At 36.5% G+C, this 25389-nt stretch overlaps 1 protein-coding gene and 1 pseudogene across 2 annotated transcripts in view; one reads left to right on the forward strand and one right to left on the reverse strand.

Moving 5' to 3' along the window:
• The window catches only part of snta1 (syntrophin, alpha 1), a 34785-nt gene extending 11844 nt beyond the window's left edge, over positions 1 to 22941 (reverse strand). For both annotated transcript variants that reach the window (XM_077197661.1, XM_077197660.1), the window contains exons 1-2: positions 22554 to 22941; positions 13054 to 13239 (exon numbers count right to left, since the gene is read on the reverse strand). In XM_077197661.1, coding sequence (XP_077053776.1) covers positions 13054 to 13239; positions 22554 to 22836 — 469 coding nt within the window. In that variant the 5' untranslated portion in view covers positions 22837 to 22941. The remainder of the gene's footprint in view (positions 1 to 13053; positions 13240 to 22553) is intronic.
• LOC143707298 (toll-like receptor 13) lies at positions 14647 to 17350 on the forward strand (annotated as a pseudogene).
• Positions 22942 to 25389: the final 2448 nt, after the last annotated feature.

A 25389-nucleotide genomic window follows, 5' to 3' on the forward strand; every position in this document is an offset into this window, starting at 1 on the left:
AGCCGTCAGTTCGTTCCCAAACACGCTTCACCTACTCAGCAGATACAGCGAACAAACACAGTCTTTCTCTCGCTCTATAAATACCTTTACAGTAGTGACTCTAGACGCTCTGAGCATCTCTCTCTCTCACACACACACACAGTCTGTTTTCACAGATGTTGTGTCCGAATTCCTCAATCCTTCACCTGCTGACCACACAGACACACACACACATACACACACACACACACACACACACACTTGAAACTAGCTGTTTTCTATGTGAATATATAGTAAAGTGTAATTTATTCCTGTGATTGTCAGCATCATTACTCCAGTCTTCAGTGTCACATGATCCTTCAGAAATCACTATAATATGATGATTTGCTGCTCAAGAAACATTTATGATTATTATCAATGTTGAAAACAGTTAAATAATTTTGTTGACGACGTAATGCATTTTTAGGTGAATAGAAAGTTCAAATATAAATCTTTTGTAACAATATAAATGTGTTTAATGTCAGTTTTGATAGTTTTTCTAATTCGTAATGTCCTGTTTCCTTTGGAAATACATTCATTTCAGCAGTAAAATGGATTGCAAACCCATTTCATGTAGACATTTTTATTTTTAAATACATTTGCCATCTCAATATGTACTACAGAAAAAATAATTTGCATTACTTTGCATTAAATTCAGCCTCAGGTGTACTACCTTTGTTTTTTATAAATGCATATGTTTTAAGATTTGAATATATATCCCAGTGACTCAGAGAATGTTCAGCATTAATATAATACAACCAACAGCACTAATCACATCACAATATTTGCATACTGGATTGTGATTGGCTTTCGTTCTTGCATCTGTATAAACGCACTTTTACACGGTTGCAATGTCTTTGATTCTCATGCATAGTCGACAAAAACCAAAACACACACTGAGATAAAACGACACTCATCACCTTTATCCTCATGTGTCACAAACACACACACTCACACACTCAGCGCCATCCTTTGCGTTCTCATAATTCAAGTCTTCAATAGTCTCGCATCTCCAACCAAACATTAATCACATCAACAAAAGACTCTGGTCAGAGGTTTAGATTAGAGGATTCTGGAGCTATTTATAGACGGAAGGATTTTGTCGGCACAAAAGCCCTTCGGGAGCTGATACTAAATAGCCTTTGTGGAATTAAAATTGCCATTGGATGTGCATTTTTCTGAGGAAACGTTAAAAAGCAGAGGTTGCTCTTTCACAGCTCAGGAGTTCTCCTTGGATTTCTCATTGCAGAATCAACTTTGACCGAGATGTTTCACCTAAATGAAACATGCAAAGTTGTTATTAATATCCCAGCTAAAGGGAACACGAAAAAATTCAATTAAAATTTACTTTATTAATATGTCCCAAAATTAAGTCCAATCCTACATTTTTCATATGCAGTTCATACGCAATCAGATTGGCTTTAAAGTCTTAATTTCGTCTCATTGCTGAAATGAAAAAGCAACGGTGTGTGTTCGGATGATTGGGAGCAGTCTGGTCTTGTAATGTTATTGGTTTTCATTGTGGAAACGGTAGGAAAAAAGAAAAGCAAAGGAAGGAAACAGGGAGGAGGTCGTGATTTTTCTGATGAGTAACAGGCGGAAAAATACAGCTCATCTTTGGATGATTTGGTTTAACTCAAACCAAATGTTAGGATCAAGTCCAATGTTAGATTCAACTCCACATCACATCTCTGCTTTAACACTCGATTTGTGCATCGTTGCATTATGAAAATGCATAAGAAAATGCATTATGAAATTGCAATTCATAGCACAACGCAAGTACCTTCATGTAAGCTTGTTCATGCATTTTTTAATCACTTTAGTATCTCAATGTTTTCTCCTAAACAGAAGCGATTTGAGACTTATAAAAGCTCCAGTAAACTCATGTTTCAGAAGAGATCTCAACAACATTATATACTGAGCTCAGATTTGCCTACAATCAAAGGCCCGTTCAAACCAAAAAACTATATAAGATTTCACTCCAGGACTGTTTGAAATCACATCACTATTCCCTACATGACTCCACTAATATACACAACTAGAAGGAGTAAATGCAAACAAGAGAGTGACTTTGTGCTTTTGCTGTTTAATAATAATTTGAAACTTAGCAAACTGGGAGCTGCAGTAGCAATGAAAAGATTTATCTTGAACTCTGTCATGGAAACTAGCAAGTATAAACATTATTACAGTAAACTCAATTTATACCGGTATGATGTTACGCTGTAGTTGGACCAGAGGTTTGGAAAACGTATGTTTGGATGATTCAGCTGCGGGAATTCATTCGGCACGACCCTCACAGTGCATTATGGGTAATCTCTATCCGTTGAGTGTACATCAGTTGTACACTTGTTATTGCAGTGCATTATGGGATTGAATGAGTGCACTTGAAAACGTCCACTATGGTTTCGGACATCACTACAGTTATATTTGCCCTATTTAAGGGTACAGGTGGCGATGTCGGACACAGACGGTTTATTCTAAGTGCTGCAGTTTTGTCGTCTGTCGCTTTAAATGCTCGAGCTCTTTAAGCAGGATGGATTCTGATTGGCTCTCAATGTTTTTATCCTTCATCAGCTGGAAAACAATTGTTCTGAAAGTGATTCCAACGATATTGTTTCTCTGTGTTGTTATCGTTATAGTTATAGTTGTGGTGTGAACTCTATTATATTCTCTCCCTAATTGACAAGAACAGGTATTGTTCAAAATTAATAAAAAACTTTGATCAAATGTTGACTACTGTACACAGAGGTATCAAGTAACGAAGTACAAATACTTTGTTAACTTACTTTAACCACTCCTAACTGAAACCACTCCTTTATTAGAAAAGGATAAACGGATTAGGAAAAAAAGGTTTGGAGAGATGGAAAAGACAATCAAGAAAAGACGGGAATATGTAACACACACACACACACACACACACACACACACACACACACACACACACACACACACACACACACACACACACACACACACACATTATATATAAAATAAATATATATTTATATATATATATATTTATCTTAATAAAATAAATTTGACCCATATGTATTTTATGTTAGTATAGACTAGTTTTTTTTTTTTTTTATTAAAGCCTGTGATAATTAATATATTACAAAAACATTGTAAAAATTACAAATTTACCTTACAAAAGAAGGTCATCCCTCTTCTCCCCTGCACTGTCCATCATCTCCCCAACGTCTATCATTGGATTACAGCGTCGCGCGCGCGGCTGCCTGCACGTTAAACGGGATTTTTCTCCAATAAGGGGGCGGATTCGGATCATTGTTATGACGAATTACGCCACAGCACTTCTACAATTGCACTGATTGGCTATGGCTGTGAGCAGACAGTGTCAATCAATGTATTGGAGATTGAGAAAACGGCAACCGTGACCATAGATGTAAAGAAAACAAAGTTGCTTGTCAGATTTTCTTAACAAGCAACCATATTTTTTTAATAAGCCCAAAAAACCGCAACCCGTGCTTTTTTAACGGGACTTACAAAAAAAAAAGCCCAAAGTCGCGTATTATAAGCAGACTTGGCAACTGTGCCGTGGATTTGCCAATATTTGGTGTTGAAAATGGAAACGTCTTTAGACATGAAAAAATCGATTTTACAATCGATTCAATGAACACATATGTCTCAAAAATCGAACAGGATTTTTTCACAAAAGTGACAGCCCTAGTACACATATATGCTTCTTTAATGTATTTGCATTGTACTAAAATGCGTTCATTTTCAATGGGCATATATGCAGCTGAAACAGGAAGCCTAGTGCATCCCAAATTTGTCAACATTAACATTTTAATATAACATTATAGTCATTATGGCCTTTAGAAAAATGTTTTTTGAGAAGGTGGGGTAGTGCATGTACGCCGCCTAAGCTTTTGTCCTTAATGGCATTTTTTCCTTACATTACTTTTACTTTTATACTTGAAGTAGTTTTGAAACCAGTACTTTTACACTTTTACTTGAGTAAAAAGCTTGAGTTGATACTTCAACTTCTACAGAAGTCTTTTTAAACCCTAGTATCTATACTTCTACCCGATTAACGAATGTGAATACTTTTGACTGTACATCTTTATTGGTATGGTTACAGTTATGGTTCTTGGTGTGAACGGGCCTTTACACTAAAAAAATTAATAAAATAAAGATTATTGGAGTATGTTTCACAAGAATACACTTAATTCTTTCTACTTCAAAATTTCATGTTTAATTTGATGTGAAAAATGTTTAAAAGTCAATCCTGTCTATTTGATCACAACAAGTAATTCATTTGTTTCTTTCTCCAAAGGATTTTTTACGACAAACAACATTGATACTTCACTGAAGTGAAAGAGAAAGCAATCAAATATTTTTATACATGCTGTGGAAACAATTTTCACGCACAAACTGCAATTAAATTTCACACATATTTAGAAAGAAATGGTGTTTTTGTTTTTCCCAGTGCACTCGCTCGAAGTGTTTAACCGTTCCACACACACACTGAAGGCTATAGAAACACCAGATATAAATCTGTCAGTGCTGCCACCGCTGATCTAAACGTCTGCATTCCTGGCCTTTGGGACACAAAGCGAGCATCCTTTAAAAGACGAGATGCAGATTTTTCCAGCTGGTGACTTGGGTCGTTCTGTTTCCAGGTGCCGAGGCCCGGATCGGGCCACAGGGAAGCATGCAGTTGTTCTTGCTGCCTGACTGGACAAACACAAGAACCTGGAGCCACGTCAAAGACAACAGATCCCAACAGCCCGACCCCGGCCCTCGGGTTTCCGTGGGAGCGTCGGGAATCCATCGGATCGGCTACACTGCGACTCCAGAAACACACTGTGCCAGGAATGTCGCTCATCGCCCACACAAAAATGTTCCTGAAAACACACGCAAAACCACAGGACCGAACTGATGTAGTCCCAAAAAGTGTGTGTGCACTTCTCAGCTAACTAAAATATGGGTAGCGTTCTAAAAGCGTTTTTTTAAAGGCATTAATTATTATGCATTGTGTGATCTCATGAATAATTGTAACCACGGTTATAATGCAATATAATAATGTTATGCCTTTAGAAAGTATAATGCATTAAAACCAATTTCAGATGTAACAAGGAATCTACAAATATTATCATGCTTTTTTACAATTGTTTATGAAAAGATATAATGCATTATACATAAATAATACCTTACAAAATATTCCTTTATAATGCAAAATATGGGTAGCATTCTAAAAGTATTTTAATGCATTAATTATTATGCTTTTTAATGATGAATTGTGTTATCTCATAAATAATTGTAACCACAGTTATAATACAATATAATACTTATGTTATGTTAACATTAAACCCAATTTCAGATGTAACAAGGAATCTACTACTATACAATTGTTTATGAAAAGATATAATGCATTATACATAAAGAATACCTTTATAATGAATCATACATAAAGGCTTTAAGTAAAGTGTTACCAAAATAAGTTCTAAAAACTTTACTTAAAGTTACGGTAAAGTTATGAAAACTTTTTTTTTCTGAATGTCCTCTCAACAGTAAAAACGCCCAGATTTCTTGAACGTTTTAAAAACTTTTTTTGTTACGTGAATGTTAAAGGAACATTCCCTTTTATAATTCTTAAACATTTTGGGAATGTTACTTTTGAATGTTCTGAAACAAGTAGTAACATTTACGAACGTCCAACTAAAAAGTATGTATAAATAATGTTTTTTGTGCAATGTATTAAGAACATTATGCATTTCAGTCAATGCATTTCAGAATCAAGACTGAACTTAAGTGTGTGTGTTTCCATATTTAAACTGTTTACTATAAGCAGCGTGTGTTTAGATAAAGTCAGGTCACTCAGTAGCTAATACAGGCTTTTCTTTTCATTATCGTCTCACTGAATCATCTGGAGTCTGTCCAACAGAGAGAAACATTTTCTAGAGTGAATATTATCACACTTTCATCATCCCAGAAATACGGCATGACTTCACTTTCTGACTGAAAGCCATAAAAACAGCTGCAAGCGCTTATGATTTTAATTTAGTTAAGTGCAAATATTCAATTTGGCCATAAGAATGAAGATCTGAGCTGGAATGAAGCCGTCTCTGGAGAGGAGCAGGGTGGGGGCTCTCGGCATTTCATATGTTCAGAATAGCAAACTACGCACGCTAGTATACTATTTTTGTATACTGTACACAGTTTGTGTCTTGTATGCATGCATGGGATTCCCGGATGATTGACCAAAATGTGTAGTACATGATCAGAGCATATTATATATATCTCACAATGCAATGTGTTTGACTTGATGTTCCATTTGCAAAAGTTACGTTAACACTTTAAATTGCATTAAAATGCAAAATGGCATAATGTGTTACGTATATCATAATGTGTTACAGTAATCAGTATTCTAGCAACCCACACATAATGTACACCTACACTACAATTCAAAAGCTTGGAATCGGTGAGATTTTTCAAATTTGTTTTCTTTAAATTAATTTTGAAAGTAGTTATTTATGCTCTGTATTTATTTGATCTAAAATGCATTAAATATTATTACAAAATATCTTTGTGGAAACAGTGATACATTTTATTTTTCAGGATTCTTTAATAAATAGAAAGTTCATAAATTTGAAATAGAATCTTTTGTAACGTTATAAATGTCTTTACTGTCACTTTCGGTCAATTTATTGCATCCTTGCTGAATACAAGTGTAAATGTCGTTCAAAACAAAAGAAATCTTACAGACCTCAAACTTTTAAACAGTAGTGGATTTTTTCTGCTGGCATTTGCGCTTGTGTTTGCAACTACTGATAAAGTATGATATGATATTTACAGTATAATAGATGTCTTATTGGCTGAGATTTTGTCGTGTCATGCAGCATTTTAACTTTCAGTGAGGAACAGAATCCTGGAGCGTGTTGTGTCACGTCTGGTTTGGACACGCTGTTAACATGTGGAATCAGAAGGAATCCGTTTACTTTTAACGTTAAATACAGCATTAAATGTGGCGCAGAAGATTTTGCACAGAAAGGATCCTTATCAGCTAGACAAGAACTCACACACACACACACACATATTGTCCCGTGAATGATGGGTTTTATAGTCAATAAATTTGGAGCAGCTGAAGGTCACAAACGTTCATGTATAATGTGATTCAAATGTCACAGGAGAATATTCACCCACTCTCAATAAGAACGACAGAACGTTAGATAGAAAGACAGACTCAGCGGTGGTCCAGTATGTTCCTGAGAGACAAAACTGGCCAGAGGAAATAAACACAGACCTCGGGATTAAGTTAAAGTCAGCATGAAACGGAAATAAAAGAGTGTATAGGCTTTCGAATGATACTTAATTTATGATGATTACTAAATTATGTGATAAGGAAAAAGGGTGATAAAAAAGAACGGCAGGTTAAAGTCATCATGAAAGTGAAGTTGAGCTCATCTTTTCTTCCCAACAAATGTGGGCGGGGCTTGATTTTGTTCGTGGGGAATTGATTGGATGATTGGATGGTGGTGGTTTTCTATTGGTGGATCTCATGTGAGTGACAGGTTGCCCCGCCCACATCAGAGAAGAGAAGAGATGCTGCAAGATGAAGTTATTCTGATTCAAGATTACTAGGAAAATGAAGTTATAAAAATAGTGATGTGCATTTGCAAATCATTTATAATTAATACTACAATATTTCTTATGAAATAGGAATTTTGATTTCATGATGACTTTAAAAGTGTTTTTTATGAGAGATTTTTCTCCACATCCACAGTATTATCCCCTATGAAATGAATCAGACAGGAGTGAATGTCTCAGATGTAATGGCTAATGTGTGCAGAAGTGCAGCGAGAACCAAACACTCAATTACAGGATCATAGAAAACTCACTAAGCAGAAGAGAGTAAATCCCTGAGATAGATGACTGCAAGAGTCTGAGCTGCGTGTGTGTGTGTGTGTGTGTGTGTGTGTGTGTGTGTGTGTGTGTGTGTGTGTGTGTGTGTGTGTGTGTGTGTGTGTGTGTGTGTGTGTGTGCATGACAGGAATTTTAATGCTTGCAAACATTCTTATTCTGACTCACTGTCTCAAAATTCACGTGGCTTTTTGGCCTGGTAAAAAGGCTTTACATTACCAAGTTCCCTTGTGATGCTATTTTAAAGGTTCCTCATTTAGTTTTGAGTCTCCTGCAACAGGTTTACATGCATCCAAGGTCAAAAAACACTCATAATATACATTGCACATCCCTCTTTTCTCTCAGTGTCTGAAACAGTTTGATCAAACATTCAGTCTCTCTAAACCCCGCCTTCCTGTGAGCTACTCAGCTCTGATTGGTCAGATGATCCAGTCTGTTGTGATTGGTCGACCACTTACAGGATGTGTCGGAAACCAAACATCCATTAGCATATTTTAATTTTAGCCAAAAACATCATCTTCTCGACATGAACAACACGAGCCAAACTCTTTAAGTCTCCGATACAACAGTGTTTGAGGACGGGGCAAAGAAACGCTATATTTTTATTACGGCATTACATTTAATTTTATTGTCTATTCTTTATTATTGGGTTATTCCTTTTTTACACCATGTATGTCTGTACTTTTTTCTGCACTGGAAGCCAAAATATATTCCTTGTGTGTGTAAACGCATTAAAGATCATTCTGATTCTGAAATTCTCAAAACATTAATTTGACTCTATGAACGACCATCTAATCGTAATTATGAATTCCAAACTCGTAAGTTGGTCCTTCCCAGAGACCAGCATTACATGCAAACACCGTTCATTCTTGCATCATTGGCTCTTAAGAGCCTTCTTAAAGGGGATAAAATGCTGATATGGCATTATGGGTCTCTCACAAACACACACACACACACAGGCTCATAAAAACTATATAGCCCATCTTCCATTATGGTTTCCATCAAGCCTTTTAAAAATGTGCATTAATCTAATTATCATTCACTGATATACTTGTACTAAATTTTAGTTCCGAACACTTGTGTGCAATTACTGAGGTCTCATGGTTTCCCATTTGATCTCTTCGTGTCAGAAAGGTTGCTGACCTCTGCACTACGAGGAAGAGAAAATGGAGTCAGCATGCAAACTAAAAAAAGAAGGTTTGTCAATGCAAAGTTGCAAACTATAATGTTGTCTTGACAAAGCATTGTAAAAAAGGCTTCAGAGACTTATGCAGTTTGAGTACTTCTTTCTAAGTGTTGACAGACAGACATTTACTTCCACACTGTTCCAACAATTACTATAGTTTCTTGGGAAATTACTTCTTGGCAAGACAAAAGTTATTATTTTTTATAATAAAAAAAAATTATATATATATATATATATATATATATATTAAAATAATATATATATGTCATGGTCTTTTCAGTACAATGAACGTGAATATGAAGTGGGGCTGTCAAGCTACAAAATGACAAGAAGTGCCATAAGTGATCATATACTGTAAGTGATTAATATTACTCAATGTTGCAAGTCTATAGACGTCATATGATAGTTTTGTGTGAGGTTGTGTACAAATTCAGTGCTAATCGTCCAGTCAATGGAACAGCGCATGGATGATCACTGAGTCAGGGAAACCGTCAGATTAGTGAATGAATAAGTAAGACCATCGCTGAAGCTTCAAAAACTTCAAAAAAAGATGGTAAAACTAATCCATATGAATTGAGCAGTTAGTTAAAAATTTCTGAAGAGACTCGATTGCTTTAGTTATGAACAGATTGAATTTACACTTTTATTCACATATAAACATTGATCAACGCACACATCAGTTATGGTAAACAAAAGCATATTCGCTTGATGTGCGAGAACCAATGAGGTTCATTCTCATGTTACGCATCATGTTTGAGCTTCAGCAAGAACCAATGAGGTTCATTCTCGTGTTACGCATCATGTTTGAGCTTCAGGAAGAACCAATGAGGTTCATTCTCGTGTTACGCATCATGTTTGAGCTACAGCAAGAACCAATGAGGTTCATTCTCGTGTTACGCATCATGTTTGAGCTTCACAAGAACCAATGAGGTTCATTCTCGTGTTACGCATCACGTTTGAGCTTCAGCAAGAACCAATGAGGTTCATTCTCGTGTTACGCATCATGTTTGAGCTTCAGGAAGAACCAATGAGGTTCATTCTCGTGTTACGCATCATGTTTGAGCTACAGCAAGAACCAATGAGGTTCATTCTCGTGTTACGCATCATGTTTGAGCTTCAGCAAGAACCAATGAGGTTCATTCTCGTGTTACGCATCACGTTTGAGCTTCAGCAAGAACCAATGAGGTTCATTCTCGTGTTACGTATCATGTTTGAGCTTCAGGAAGAACCAATGAGGTTCATTCTCGTGTTACGCATCATGTTTGAGCTTCAGCAAGAACCAATGAATTTCATTCTCGTGTTACGTATCATGTTTGAGCTTCAGCAAGAACCAATGAGGTTCATTCTCGTGTTACGTATCATGTTTGAGCTTCAGCAAGTACCAATGAGGTTCATTCTCGTGTTACGCATCACATTTGAGCTTCAGCAAGAACCAATGAATTTCATTCTCGTGTTACGTATCATGTTTGAGCTTCAGCAAGAACCAATGAGGTTCATTCTCGTGTTACGTATCATGTTTGAGCTTCAGCAAGAACCAATGAGGTTCATTCTCGTGTTAGGCATCACGTTTGAGCTTCAGCAAGAACCAATGAATTTCATTCTCGTGTTACGCATCATGTTTGAGCTTCAGCAAGAACCAATGAGGTTCATTCTCGTGTTACGCATCATGTTTGAGCTTCAGCAAGAACCAATGAGGTTCATTCTCCTGTTACGCATCACATTTGAGCTTCAGCAAGAACCAATGAGGTTCATTCTCGTGTTACGTATCATGTTTGAGCTTCAGGAAGAACCAATGAGGTTCATTCTCGTGTTACGCATCACGTTTGAGATTCAGCAAGAACCAATGAGGTTCATTCTCGTGTTACGCATCATGTTTGAGCTTCAGCAAGAACCAATGAGGTTCATTCTCGTGTTACGCATCATGTTTGAGCTTCAGCAAGAACCAATGAGGTTCATTCTCCTGTTACGCATCACGTTTGAGCTTCAGCAAGAACCAATGAGGTTCATTCTCGTGTTACGTATCATGTTTGAGCTTCAGGAAGAACCAATGAGGTTCATTCTCGTGTTACGCATCATGTTTGAGCTTCAGCAAGAACCAATGAATTTCATTCTCGTGTTACGTATCATGTTTGAGCTTCAGCAAGAACCAATGAGGTTCATTCTCGTGTACGTATCATGTTTGAGCTTCAGCAAGTACCAATGAGGTTCATTCTCGTGTTACGCATCACATTTGAGCTTCAGCAAGAACCAATGAATTTCATTCTCGTGTTACGTATCATGTTTGAGCTACAGCAAGAACCAATGAGGTTCATTCTCGTGTTACGTATCATGTTTGAGCTTCAGCAAGAACCAATGAGGTTCATTCTCGTGTTACGTATCATGTTTGAGCTTCAGCAAGAACCAATGAGGTTCATTCTCGTGTTAAGCATCACATTTGAGCTTCAGCAAGAACCAATGAATTTCATTCTCGGGTTACGTATCATGTTTGAGCTTCAGCAAGAACCAATGAGGTTCATTCTCGTGTTACGTATCATGTTTGTGCTTCAGCAAGAACCAATGAGGTTCATTCTCGTGTTACGTATCATGTTTGAGCTTCAGCAAGAACCAATGAGGTTCATTCTCGTGTTACGTATCATTTTTGAGCTTCAGCAAGAACCAATGAGGTTCATTCTCGTGTTACGTATCATGTTTGAGCTACAGCAAGAACCAATGAGGTTCATTCTCGTGTTACGTATCATGTTTGAGATTCAGCAAGAACCAATGAGGTTCATTCTCGTGTTACGTATCATGTTTGAGATTCAGCAAGAACCAATGAGGTTCATTCTCGTGTTACGTATCATTTTTGAGCTTCAGCAAGAACCAATGAGGTTCATTCTCGTGTTACGTATCATGTTTGAGCTACAGCAAGAACCAATGAATTTCATTCTCGTGTTACGTATCATGTTTGAGCTTCAGCAAGAACCAATGAGGTTCATTCTCGTGTTACGTATCATGTTTGAGCTTCAGCAAGTACCAATGAGGTTCATTCTCGTGTTAAGCATCACATTTGAGCTTCAGCAAGAACCAATGAATTTCATTCTCGTGTTACGTATCATGTTTGAGCTTCAGCAAGAACCAATGAGGTTCATTCTCGTGTTACGTATCATGTTTGAGCTTCAGCAAGAACCAATGAGGTTCATTCTCGTGTTACGTATCATTTTTGAGCTTCAGCAAGAACGAATGAGGTTCATTCTCGTGTTACGCATCACTTTGAGCTTCAGCAACGACATGAGGTGAACTAACCCTTTAATGATAATAATTCTGGATCAGAGTTATAAAATGTATCAGATGTCACTACTTCTCTCAGGAACATGCTTAGGAAAGTTACAGTAGGTTAGGGTTTTAGATTTCCGGGTGAATAATGACTTGAATTTAGATCTTTTCCTCACACAAATATACAGTATGACGTCAGAAGACAAAAATGCATATGAAGTTTTTAATTTCGGAGCTTGACAGCTCAAGTCTTTATTTATTCTTAGTATAAAAAGTAAGAAGAAGAAGGAGCTTTATTGCCAAGTAGTGTTTTACACATACGAGGAATTTGCTTTGGTAATAAGGTGCTACATGTAGACAAACATACAGTTGACATAAATGTATGTAGAAATACATATAAATATGAAATGAAATATAAAATTGACAATATAAAATAAATAAATATACAACAATAAAGATTAACAATTAACAACAAATATGTGCAATGTGCCAGGATTGTGCATGAAATGAGATGAAAAATTATTTAGATGTGCAGAGACATTTGTATCATTGCGAGGGGGGGGTGTCAGTGGGAAAAGACCAGGAAAAGAAAGACCAGGACATAGACATGAAAAGTCACCTAGGACGAACAACATGAGGATGACTAAATAATGACATCCATTTCACTTTTGGCTGAACTATTCCTTCAAGCCAAACAAGCAGCTCTGTCTTACCTTCCAGAATGACTTCTTTGCCTGTTTTCTTCAGGGCTTGTACAGCCTCATCGTGAGTGGCTTCTCTGAGGTCGTTCCCGTTTACGGACAAAATGGCATCGCCCACGTAAAGCGCCTCCGTCTGGTCCGCTGCCAGACCTTTGAAGATCTTTGAGATCAGGATGGGCATCTTATTCTCTTTACCACCTGTAACACAACATACAAATGTGGTAAATTCCAGTAGCCACATTTTTTGATATGCATACACAAAAGTTTCTCTTCCACGGTTTTACTTGTAGATGAACAAGACCATCAAGAGGACCATGGGCCAGTTGCATAAACATAGACATTTATGGGCCCTATTTTAACGATCTGAAACGCAAGTGTCAAAGCGCAAGTAACTTTGTGGGCGGATCCCGGCGCTGCTGCTATTTTCCCGGCGGGATAAATGCCTCTTGCGCCTGGCGCAAATGTAAAAGGGGTTGGTCTGAAGTAGCTTCATTATTCATAGGTGTGGTTTGGGCGTAACGGGAAACAAACCAATAAGAGCTTTATATCACATCCTTTAAGAGCATGATGAACGAGGTGCGCTTGTTCCATGGCGCAATACTATTATAACGACGCATTTACCAGGCGCGCTTCAGAATCGGTTCACAGCCGAGGAGATCGATGTTCTCGTCAGGGCCGTAAAAGAAAGAGAAGTGACATTGGGGAATGGACAAACCCACCCAAATTAGCTTTGGTTAAACATGCATATAATAATTTGGGTAAATGTGTCAGCTTTATGCCTATTTTTTCCCATCGTCATGGACACAACAATGATTTCCCTCGTGTTTTAATATTTTTCCTTGTAATAATGTATCATTTGCAAAAAGTTAAATGCATCTGTGTAGATGAGAGAATCATCTACAGTGTATGCGTGTTGTTCACACTCTGTATTATGGCCAAGCATGCGCGCTTAAAATAGCATCTGAATGTACGCGCAACGGGCCACTGACTTTAGACTAGGTTTTTTCTGGTCAGTGGCGCAATTGTTTTATAGAACAGCAAAATAGCATGATGGAAAGTTTGCGCCGGAACACGCCTCCTCTTTGCGCTGAACCGCCCCGGGGAGCGCAAGTGTATTTCTTAGTTAACCGACGTGTGTCTGTGGAGGGAAAAGTCCGCTTTGCGTGGGTGCAAAATAGGAATGATACATGCGTCAGTGTACAAAGTCATTTGCGCCGGGTGCAAGATAGGGCCCAATGTGTCTAAAGAACTAGTATGACCAACTAGCGGTTAGTAAGAGCGATTCAGCCTTACTTCAGTTATAAACTTAGACCAATCTACATTTTAATGTAACTGAAGTTATGATAGTTTTATGACTAACTTACAAGACTAGTCTAAGCAGATTATGCAACTGGCCACAGTAAAAATCTAAAAGTAAGTTTCTCTTAACTTTGTAAAAACACCTCTGTGTTCTAACAAGTCTTTTTTTAATCATGTGCTGACAACGATGACAACTCTTTGTTGAAATCAAGAAGTATAGTATGACAGTGATCCTGTAAAGCTCAGCATTACCACAAAAGGATTTATTCAAATAGCTTCTTCTTTCAAACTTTTCTGATGGGTTGCATGGTGCCACTGAAAAATGGTAAGGAATATTTTTTTTATACTGATAACTAGATCAAACTCTTAAGAGTTGATATGCCTAATTTCTAATTGCACAAAAACAAATATTTCAGTCATAGAGATACTGCACAAAAAAGGAGTTAAAATTTGCTAAAACTGTGGTTAACAGGTTTACAATCCAAATGCATTTGTCTTTAATTGCAAATTAGACAAGATTTATAAGTTCTGGTCACAAGTTGGTCTTTTTGGAGCTTGACAGCTCAAGTCTTTAATTACTCGTATTATAAAATGTGAAAGAACGACCAAGATATTGACATGAAAATTCACCTTTTATGTTCCAAGGACAAACAACATGAGGATGAAAAAGAAGTTTAAAATTGATAGAACTGTAGTTTACATGCACAAAAAAAGCAGTTTACAATCATTCCAAATCCATTTGTCTTTAATTGCAAATTAGACCTGATTTATGGTAACAAATTGGACTTTTTAATGCCTACTTTTCAGATCACAATGTTAAAGAATAATATGTTTTTATGCACAAAAATCTGTCTTACAGGGGATCGAGGGGAAGATCAAGATACTGTTTGAGACGGCCATTCAAGCCTAAGAATTAAATAAGTTTTCATCTGTTGCGATTTTAAGCCTCATAATCTCCTTCTCAATTCAATGCAGACTTTTCTTTAGAGATTTCAAACATTGCAAGTAAACATGGAAACTTCAAAATGAGGAATGACAAACTTTGGAAAAGTTCTTTGTTTTGAACTGTTATAACCTCATAACCTCGACAGATGAGTTTTCTCTAAGTAACTGCACAATCTATTTCCCTTTCGACTACTCTGGCACATCATTTGAAGGTGTTGTGCAGAAGACTGGGCTACAGGAGAATACCTTCAACATTACCACAAAACACTGTCAGTTCATATATTTCCTGCAATTCCATAACTCGATCATTGAAGGGCATTTTTATCAGACTGCCAAACCTTATCAGTTTAAACATGTCTCACAACAGGATATCTGAAATACCCAACAATGCATTGAGTGACCAACAAAACTTGGAAGAGATCAACCTATCCAACAATAAAATACAAGCTGTGACCACAAAACTGCTCAGTGGTCTTCCAAATCTGTCTCATTTAAGACTCGACTCAAATTACATTGAGGTGATTGAAAACCAGTCGTTTGCAACACTTTCAAACTTGAGGTTTGTAAATAAGCTCAGTTTGGGTCAAGCTCACCTTTAGTCTTTGAACTTCTTCAGCCCTATTTACAAGGGGATCAGTATTATCTGGGAACCTCGTGTGAATTAGAAATCAGCAGCTCTTCTATTGTTATTCTCGTGCTAGTCGTTTCTAGCCTGGGAAAACCCAGACGAACTTCCGGCGAATTTAGATTTGCTCTGCAAGTTAGTCTGGCGAAGAGCCTACTCAAGCTCATTTCCAATCTTTCCAAATCGAGGCACCAATCACAAACGTTGAGGCGGGCTTTACAAGATGACGATCGATCTGATTGGTTTTAAGGTCTATCCAATTGCGCCCAGAGGCATTTGAGCGACGTCCATTGGTTACGCCCCTTTGGATGAACCTTCCCCAGAGCCTAACTCAGTTACGACTGAGAAGGGTCTGGTTTTAACCAAAGTCGTTTCATTTATCTACCACTTCCTAAAGCTTCAGCTGGTCTATACGTACTACCTTTTCTTAGCTTTCCTCACTGACAGAAAGAGTAAGTAAACCCCAAATTAGGGCTGCACAATATAACTAAATTATTGAAATATCGAAAATGTATATATCGCGATATGCATATCGCAACAGCTTGCAATAACTGGAGTCATGAACAAATGAAAAAGAGAAAATCACTCGCTGCTCTCGGTTGAATAACTTTTGTAGCTTTAACAAAAATCTGTATAAATTTAATTCATACAGTGAAAACTAAGCAGTGTTTTTTTACATTTGATTAGTCAATTTCTGTTGTTAAATAATCCTAATGTAGGATAAGCTGAAACCCTGAACCCCGTGAATACACTGATGTTAAAATAACACTTCTAATGCGTCAGTAAAACACTGATGTTCACTTTCAGAAGTTGTAGGGATGTTTTCTTGTCACAAAAAGAATGTGAAACACGTATGTAGGTTATATAATTTTAAAGATATTTTAAAGATAATTCGTTTATTTTACACACTTTAAGCATTATCGTATTGCGTATCGAATATTTGCATTATTTAATGAGTTATCGCATATCGCACTTTTCTTCAATATCGTGCAGCCCTACCCTAAATCAACTTAGTTTCTAATATGACGCCTTCATTTCCTACAATGGTCAAGAGGAGCCATGGGTCATTGTGTCTTCGTCACTGAGACTTCGAACCAGGAAAGGCTATTATCGACAACATCATGGACGAAATATAACAGCCGCAAAACTGTGGGCCTGATCACACACAACTACCTGAGACGCGTTTGGTGTCCGCATGAGATCCAGGAGGCCAGCTTCTTCAGACTTTTTGATTAACAGAAAGACGTTTCGGTTCTAGTTTTCCTTGAGGATATTCCCACACACCAGCTTTCACCGTATTACCGAATGCGGAAGCTAGTGAAGAAACGCACGTATCTACGGTGGCCCAAACCTGGAGGAGATACTCGAGCGTTCTGGCAGAAACTTAAAATGACCATCGAGACTAAAGAGAACATGGAGGAAAGACAAAGATGTGTTTAAAGATCATTTTTGGAGTATATAATGCATAAGTAGTTATTCAAATGAAATAACTTTTTTATGTAAATATATTCAATTCTTTCATGCAAAGAATGGTCTGCAAAAATTACAATATTTTGTGGCATTTTAGTGTGAGGATACCAGTGCTCTGGATAATCTTTCCATTCTAACTATTTCCTCCCGTCTCATGTTAATCTGTTGGAAAATAAAATAATATCAGAGGAAAATTTGTGGCTGGACAATATATTGAAATAAGATTGATCGTGATCTGCATGCGTCTAAATGAACACAGTGCCACGCTTCACTCTGAAACTGGCAGAGAAAATATTTGTCGGCAAACTGCCAAAATAAAAGCTTGATGGTTTAATGTTTTAAAATAAGGAAATTAAGACGTAAATATTAGTATTGTAATTTTACAGCTGTATTTTGTTTTATTAAATGCTATTTTTTATTTTACAGTATAAGAGTTATTGCAATTTATTTATTGTTTTAATATTGTTTGATTTAATATTAATCACAATAAATTCATATTATAAAAAATGTAAGCTGTATGGTTACGGAGTCAGTGTGTAATGACTGTTCCACTGAAGGCAAGCTGAGGCTTGATTTATTTATAAACAAAATTTATTTATAAACAAAAACATGGCAAGGCATAAAAACGCTGGCCAAAAACAGGAACACAGACTTAGGAAACAAGACTACCGGACACTGGCCATGGAACAAAACAATACTCAACAAGGACACAGGACAAACATGAGGGTTTAAATATACAGGACTAACGACGAGACAAGGGACACCTGTGAACATTTAAACAATCAACCGATGACAACATGACACAGACAAGGGAACACAAGGCTGGATCACATGACTAAAACGGGGGATCACATGATTGACCAGAACCTAGAAACAAGAAACAAACACCCAAAACGTGACAGTGTTCTTCCCAAATTGTTCAAACCAAAGAGGATGGTTCACAAAAAAGAAAAATTATTATAATTTTTCAGCTTTGTAAAAGTATTTTATTTTTCTACGCAGATGCACTCTCCAACAAAATCACCACAATCATAGAACGATTAATTCTTTTCAGATATAGTTACCCACGTAATCGGATGAAAATTACTGTATTTTTTTTCATATTGCAATATACTGTATATTGCAGAAAATACAAACTGTCAGTTTTTTCTAATATTATCGTGCTGTCCAAACACAGAGGAGACACAAAGCCATTAACTATTCACACAAATCATTACATACAAAAAGTCTAGTTCTAGACCAGTTAATGAGCATTCATTTGCATTGCTAAATACAGAACAATTGCATAAAAACCCCAACTATGAATCAACTACAGATGTGCCCTTTGATGTGATTTATGGGCAACACTGTAATCAAAATTTCATCGTCTTCATCCTTGATCTGGGGTGTGTGCTCCAAATCTTACAGACCGATGCACATATATCTTCTTTAGTGAATGATGGTTCGGTCTGTGGCTTTCTCGAGCATCTGAATGACATCCAATGAGAATTAGGCAGCTGGTCTCAAAAGCCTTGTACGCTTTAAACTTGTGTATAAACCATGAAACATTTATATGTGGTTCCAGGTTTTAGACCGTGAGCTTCTTCCTCACCAGCATCGTCAGCGTGTATCAGAAGTGGTCTCGTCTAATTACCCCTAATCTGCTTTCAGGGGTTTTACCCTCTATTCTAGTGACCTTTTGACCCTTAAAGACACGTGCGACGTGAATGCGGGTGGGATCTCGGCTCCTGCCTGATACTGTTGGCAACCTCCGGTCTCTCTGCTTGAGCTCCAGCACGTTATCAATCATTTCTCGCTGCAGTCCCTGCCAGGACGTCCTGCACAAACACACTAATGCTGAAACGCAACGCTGACTGCATCATTCTTGTGCAAACACAGTGTTCAAAGGTCTGAGACCACTAGAGAAAACGCTTCTAATGTAGCACAAATATTTTCATTTCAAAATATATTATCAGCATTACAATTTGAGTGAGTTGAACCAAAAAATGAAAAAGACTTTTGTATGTCAGTGTTACATCAGAATTGTGTTACAAGCAGGGCTGCATGATTTGAGAGGAAGAATATTTCCTGAAAAAATTTTACTAAATTAAAATGCTTTTTTTTTTTTAAGAGCTTTTTTGTAGGATTGCAGAATCAGGGCAACATTTTTGTGATTATATATCAATATAATTATACACAATTTTAATTATATATTAATACTTATTTTATTATTAATACATATTATAATTATTATTGTAAAATAAAATATTAATCAAAATATTACTATTATAATAATACTATTGCACTGTAAAATAAGAAATGAGTATTTTAGAAAAATAGCCGTAAATATTGTAGTAACTCCTAAATTATTAAATTATACAAAATTTGGGGGGGAATATTATCAAATAAATTGAAAAAAATAATTAAATAAATAAATAATGAACAAGGCGTTTGGATGTCAGTTTTACATCAGAATTGTGTTACAAGCAAGGCTATATGATTTAAGGGAAGAAAAATTTCCTGATCCCCCCTCTTTCCAGTGCTGGCCTCACCATCATAACCAGTACATCACACAGGTTATTTCAGTCGCTGCCTGTAATAATCCTGAGCAATAAAACTAATTCACAACAACATGGCAGAGCGTTAATGAAAACGAGCAGTGGGGCCATCACTTACGTACATGCAATAAAAACTAAATGTAGCCTATGTTTTGTTAGTTACAGCAGCAGCAATATGAAAAGTTATGATCATATTACATGAAATGCCATACCACAGTTAAAATATAGGACAAAATAATTGCAATATGATTTGTGCAGCCCAATATATGAATCATTTAAAAATAAAAACAATCAAAATAAAACACTTTATCTGTTTACCTGCATGTCATTTGACCGATATCAATCACCACAGCACAGAGAATATGCAAATGTGTTGGTAAATTATTAAAATATTACTTTAAAATCTAAGTACTTCACATAAATATTTCACATCTAAGTGGTTTGTCCGACAAAAAGGTTGTGAATCGCTGATTTAGGCCATAAACACACCTGCAATAGTGCCCCCTGTGGCCATGCTGAAAATGCAACGCATACCAGACATGACCAAATATCTTTAATAAAATACAGTTTGAGGGAAATACCTAAATTAAACTTTACATTCCAACATCCAATAGACCTTATCCACCAGAGAAACAAGTGCGGAGCCATCTTCAGAATTAATTAGTTGGTGAAGTGGATTTCTTTATTTATTGTAGAGTTAACGAAAGTTATCACAAGCTTTGTAATGTTTGAAGCGGATGTCATAGACCGGGAAGATTTTAAAACGAGCTCCTCATTCATAAATCTATAAGATCTTACCTTGCCGGAGCTACATGAGCTCTATAGAGTAATCAAATTCTTGTTGGCAACTAGAACGCAAGCAAAGAGTTCTTAGTAGGCAAGAGGAGCTGTGTCAAACTTATAAAAAAGTTTCAAGAAAAAAATATAAAAAATTAATTAATTTTGAATTAAAATAAATAGGAAAATGTATAAAAAATTTAAATTATATAAATTATTTAAAAAAATTAAATAATACAGTAGAGTAGGGATGCACGGTATATCAACCACCATATCGGTATCGGCCGATATCGGTTCATTTATAATATCATCGTTATCGGCCCAATAAGAAAATTTGGCAGATATATTAAAGCCGATAAATAATGTATTATTTCATTCAGCTGAGACACTTCAGATGCAATTTTTAAATTGCTTGAAATATGATTGGAATCACTTCAAAAAAAGGAAAACACAGTTAAAGTGCAACATGTTCAGCGCAAGTCTGTCGTATAGGCCACTGTACATAAAATTTCAATGAGAACATTATAATTGTGTGCTTGGGACATGATTTTAATGGTGAAACTTTTGTTTTTGTATTCAGGCTCTCAAAAATTACATAAAAATTTGGATTTAGATTTATCGGCCAATATATCGCTTATCGGCTTTTAAATATAAAGAATTATCGGTTATCGGTATCGGCCAAAATTTTCATATTGGTGCATCCCTAGAGAACAGTACGTGAGATGAAAATTTTAATAATGTAACATAATAAAAACAAACAAAAAAAATATTTTAACATATTTATAACTTTACTCTTTTTAAAATTATATAGTTGCCTTTTAAATGTTAGACTGGGGCTTTCTTGCATGAGGATGATCATATTTGAGGTATCTGAAAGATTGAAAACTAAAGCCCTTTTCTTCAAAAGAGTCCGAACGACGGGTCCAAAGACTCTGTAAATATAGATGTACAACTGCACTTCGGACTCAAGGCAAGGTCGTCCCTCTCTGGCTCCCTAAAATAAACAGCACCATACTCTTCTCTGCTCTCGTTCCACAGCTTTCATCTGAAGCCAGAGACAGGCTGAGCATGATGGGTAATTCTCCACTCAGCTGTCGACCCCCGAGAACACACACATACTGCATGATTCACTAACCCGTAAATCTCACACACGACATCATGCAAATCATTAGAAAACATCACAACTTATATGGTGGTCAATTGTAGTTTCTCTAAGGTCTTCACTGAATGTGACAGCTATCACGGTTTTAAGATACTAAAAATAACGAGAAACCCAAAAGATACTGTAGTAGGCCTACCACCAAAGTACAAGAAGATAATACCATGGCACTGAAATTAATGTATTATGGCACTCCAAGATTTTCATGTCTCAGAATTGAGATATCGCCATGTATTACAAAAAATTTGCACAAAGTTATGTAATAATGTTTTTTGTTTTGTTTTTTTGTTGTTTTACCTTTTGGTACCATAGAATTCTTGGAAACCCCATATGCAACTAGTGATCAACCGTTAATCAGTTTTACCGATATTTCCCGGAAATTTACATAAACGTTTTAGGCTACATAATTAGATATCGGTTTTGTTATATTGGTTTTATTTTAATAGGCCTGTTACCATCTGTTACCATAACGTTACCACGAATAGGCTACTTAAAAGAAATTCATAGCCTACATGTCCAAGAAACCAAGATTTAAATAACAATAAATTATTTTAAAAGATCTGAAGTAGTGGTTTAAAATACCATAATCTAGACTACATAATATTTATGAATCCTGAATGATTCATAAAGTGTTTCCAAACTCTTCAGGACGAATAAGTTTAATAACACTTTGATAACCGATATAAAGTAGTCCTCTTACCCTTAATACTTATTCCGAGTCCTCCGACGTCTTGTTTGGTGACTCTGACGGTTCGCTTGACGTTGGTGATGGTGTCCGGTACCGGGGAGGCGCTGAGGTTCGCCGGATCCCCGTTAACAGCTCCGGGCGCGGGCGAGCAGCTGTTCCCGGTCTCCTCGCCGGCTTCTCCGGGACTCACGGTGAACGAGTCCTCGCTGAGAGTGGCGAGCACGCGGATCCAGTGGTGAACGGTAACGCGGAGCTCCAGTAATCCGCTCCTCACGGGCTTCACTGCGGCCGCCATGATCAACACATTCCTGGAATACCAGCGGAGCGACGGGCGCTGCAGTCCCGAACTCAACTCCACTATAACCCCCTCCTACTCTCTCTCTCTCTCTCTCTCTCTCTCTCTCTCTCTCTCTCTCTCTCTCTCAAATCTGGCACTGCTGCAAAATTAGTAATCTGGAAAACAAGAAAAACTTCGAGGGCAGGATGCAATAAGTGTGGTTCCTATGTTTTTGGGGCTTGTGGCAGCCAGACTAAAAGTAGAGTTTGCGTATTATAACTATAAGTTCGTGGACTGTTTACCAAAGTTTGTAGAAATCTGGGGTGTTAATGAGAGAAATGAAGTGGTGACTTTTTAAATATAGTTAAATGTGTTAAAAAAATTGTTGGATGAAGTGTGAATAATTCAAGGCTAATTGTTACAATAAAGGTGTATTTAAAATTCTCTCTCTCTCTCTCTCTCTCTCTCTCTCTCTCTCTCTCTCTCTCTCTCTCTCTCTCTCTCTCTCTCTCTCTCTCTCTCTCTCTCTCTCTCTCAATTCACCTTTTTTCAACTTTAATAAAAGTTTACAATGACATTTAACATCAAACATAAGCCAAACAGATATTGGGGAAAACATATAACATTATCTTAAATTGTACAGAGTAAAACATTAAATTCTACAAATTATTTTTTTCAATATCAGAAATGCCTTTATACGCTTCTTATTTCTAGAGATTGAATTAAATGAGTCATACAATATTTTAAGATTCTCAATTCACTTGTAGTTTTCAAATTACTTTATTGTCATATCCTCCTGAGACACAGAAAAAAAGTTAGTTTTTTTGGGGGGAAAAAATATTTTATTAATATCCTCCAGGAACAGGCTTTTGTCCTCTGTTGTGGACATTATATTTTCGTGAATTTCTCTGGCACAATACATGTCTCAGTCTGGTCCTGTAAAGAGCAGATTCAGGGCTTTCCAGAGATACCAAATACCAACTTCTCCTTGCTTTTTAAAACTCCTTGCTTTTTAAAAATGATGTACATTAATTTAGTGGTCAAATGTAGAACGCTTATGGAAATATGATAATATTTTGTAATTATCATTTCAAATTGTTTGTCATAAATCAACATCTCAGGAAAATGTTATGGGGTTTCATCAAAATATGACTTTCTGTTATGAAACAGAACATTGATTTCATACATGTCCATTGTAGAGACACCGGGATTTACAGCAGGTTTATCAGGCATTCTGAGTGAAATTATATGTTTATTTTCCAATGAAATATAAGATATTATTATGAAAATGTTGCCAATTAAGAACACATGCAATTAGATACAGTGCAGATAAATTGTATTGAATGGCACTACACATTTATGGCCCTTTCACCCACATATTGCATAATATAAAATGGTATATCAGTTCCCATTATGTCTTTCATAACATAAATATAGCTGAGAATCATCTTCATACAAAGTTTGGTTAAAATATTTTCCCACATTTGTTTCTTAAGCTCTAAACAATTTAATGACATGAAAAAATATGTTATACTATTTATCCTACAGTGGACGCCAGGCCTCAGTTGTTTGAAAGATAAAAATACATCAGTTTGTGTGTGTGTGTGTGTGTGTGTGTGTGTGTGTGTGTGTGTGTGTGTGTGTGTGTGTGTGTGTGTGTGTGTGTGTGTGTGTGTGTGTGTGTGCGTGCGTGTGTGTGTGTGTGTGTGTCATAACTGACATCATAACTGTGGTATATTGGCATTTATTTATAGTACATCTTTCGCATGTTATATTTTGTGAGTGTATTATTTTTATCTCCAGATCTCAGCTGTCAGATGTAAAGCAGAGGCAGCTGAAGCCCTTCATCTGAAACTCATTTTCAGACTCCTGCTAATGTTGGGAAAGAATCTCGTTTGCATTGACGATACAGTGTGAAACTATTCGACCTAATTCCCGAAGAAAGGCTCTAATTAGTCTCTTTATACACGGAAAAGTTTGGTTTGTTCCTCAGCAAACACGATGATCCAGAGCTCCTCACTGACCCACATATAAATCACTGATTCTGCAAGCTTTGTGTAGTCAAGTTTCTTTCACTGATCAACACAATTTACAAACTGCACTGTTGCTTCTCTTTAGTGTTTACAGATTACTGTCCTCAATAGATTTAACGGTGTCTCCCTCTAGTGGTGAAATCATTCTTCAACTACACTTGTGTGAAAACCAACTTTACAGTTTTTCTCAATTGCTAACAAGCATTGTTCAAACCCCCCTTTAAGCGTTTTGATTATGCTTTTGTTTATTGTACTAAATATGCTGTTTTTTTTATTTTTTTAGGTGCATATCTGTGCATAGGCCTATATGCACAGATATCGAATGGAGATTTAATGACAGAGTATATTTTCACATGCATATTATTGTTCCCTACTTGGGTTTGTAAATCATATTAAAAAATGTATAATAATAAAATAAAATAAACAAACATGGTTCGAATACTGAAGCCACGTTTTCAAAACTCTACACACATTCAGTGAAACAGAAGTCTATGCGGACCTAACTGTGAATCATTTTTCATGCAATGACAATATTTCC

Source organism: Siphateles boraxobius, unplaced genomic scaffold (assembly GCF_051911475.1).
Source record: "Siphateles boraxobius isolate OS27281-9 unplaced genomic scaffold, OSU_SipBor_1 41, whole genome shotgun sequence".
Classification (NCBI taxonomy): Eukaryota; Metazoa; Chordata; class Actinopteri; order Cypriniformes; family Leuciscidae; genus Siphateles; species Siphateles boraxobius.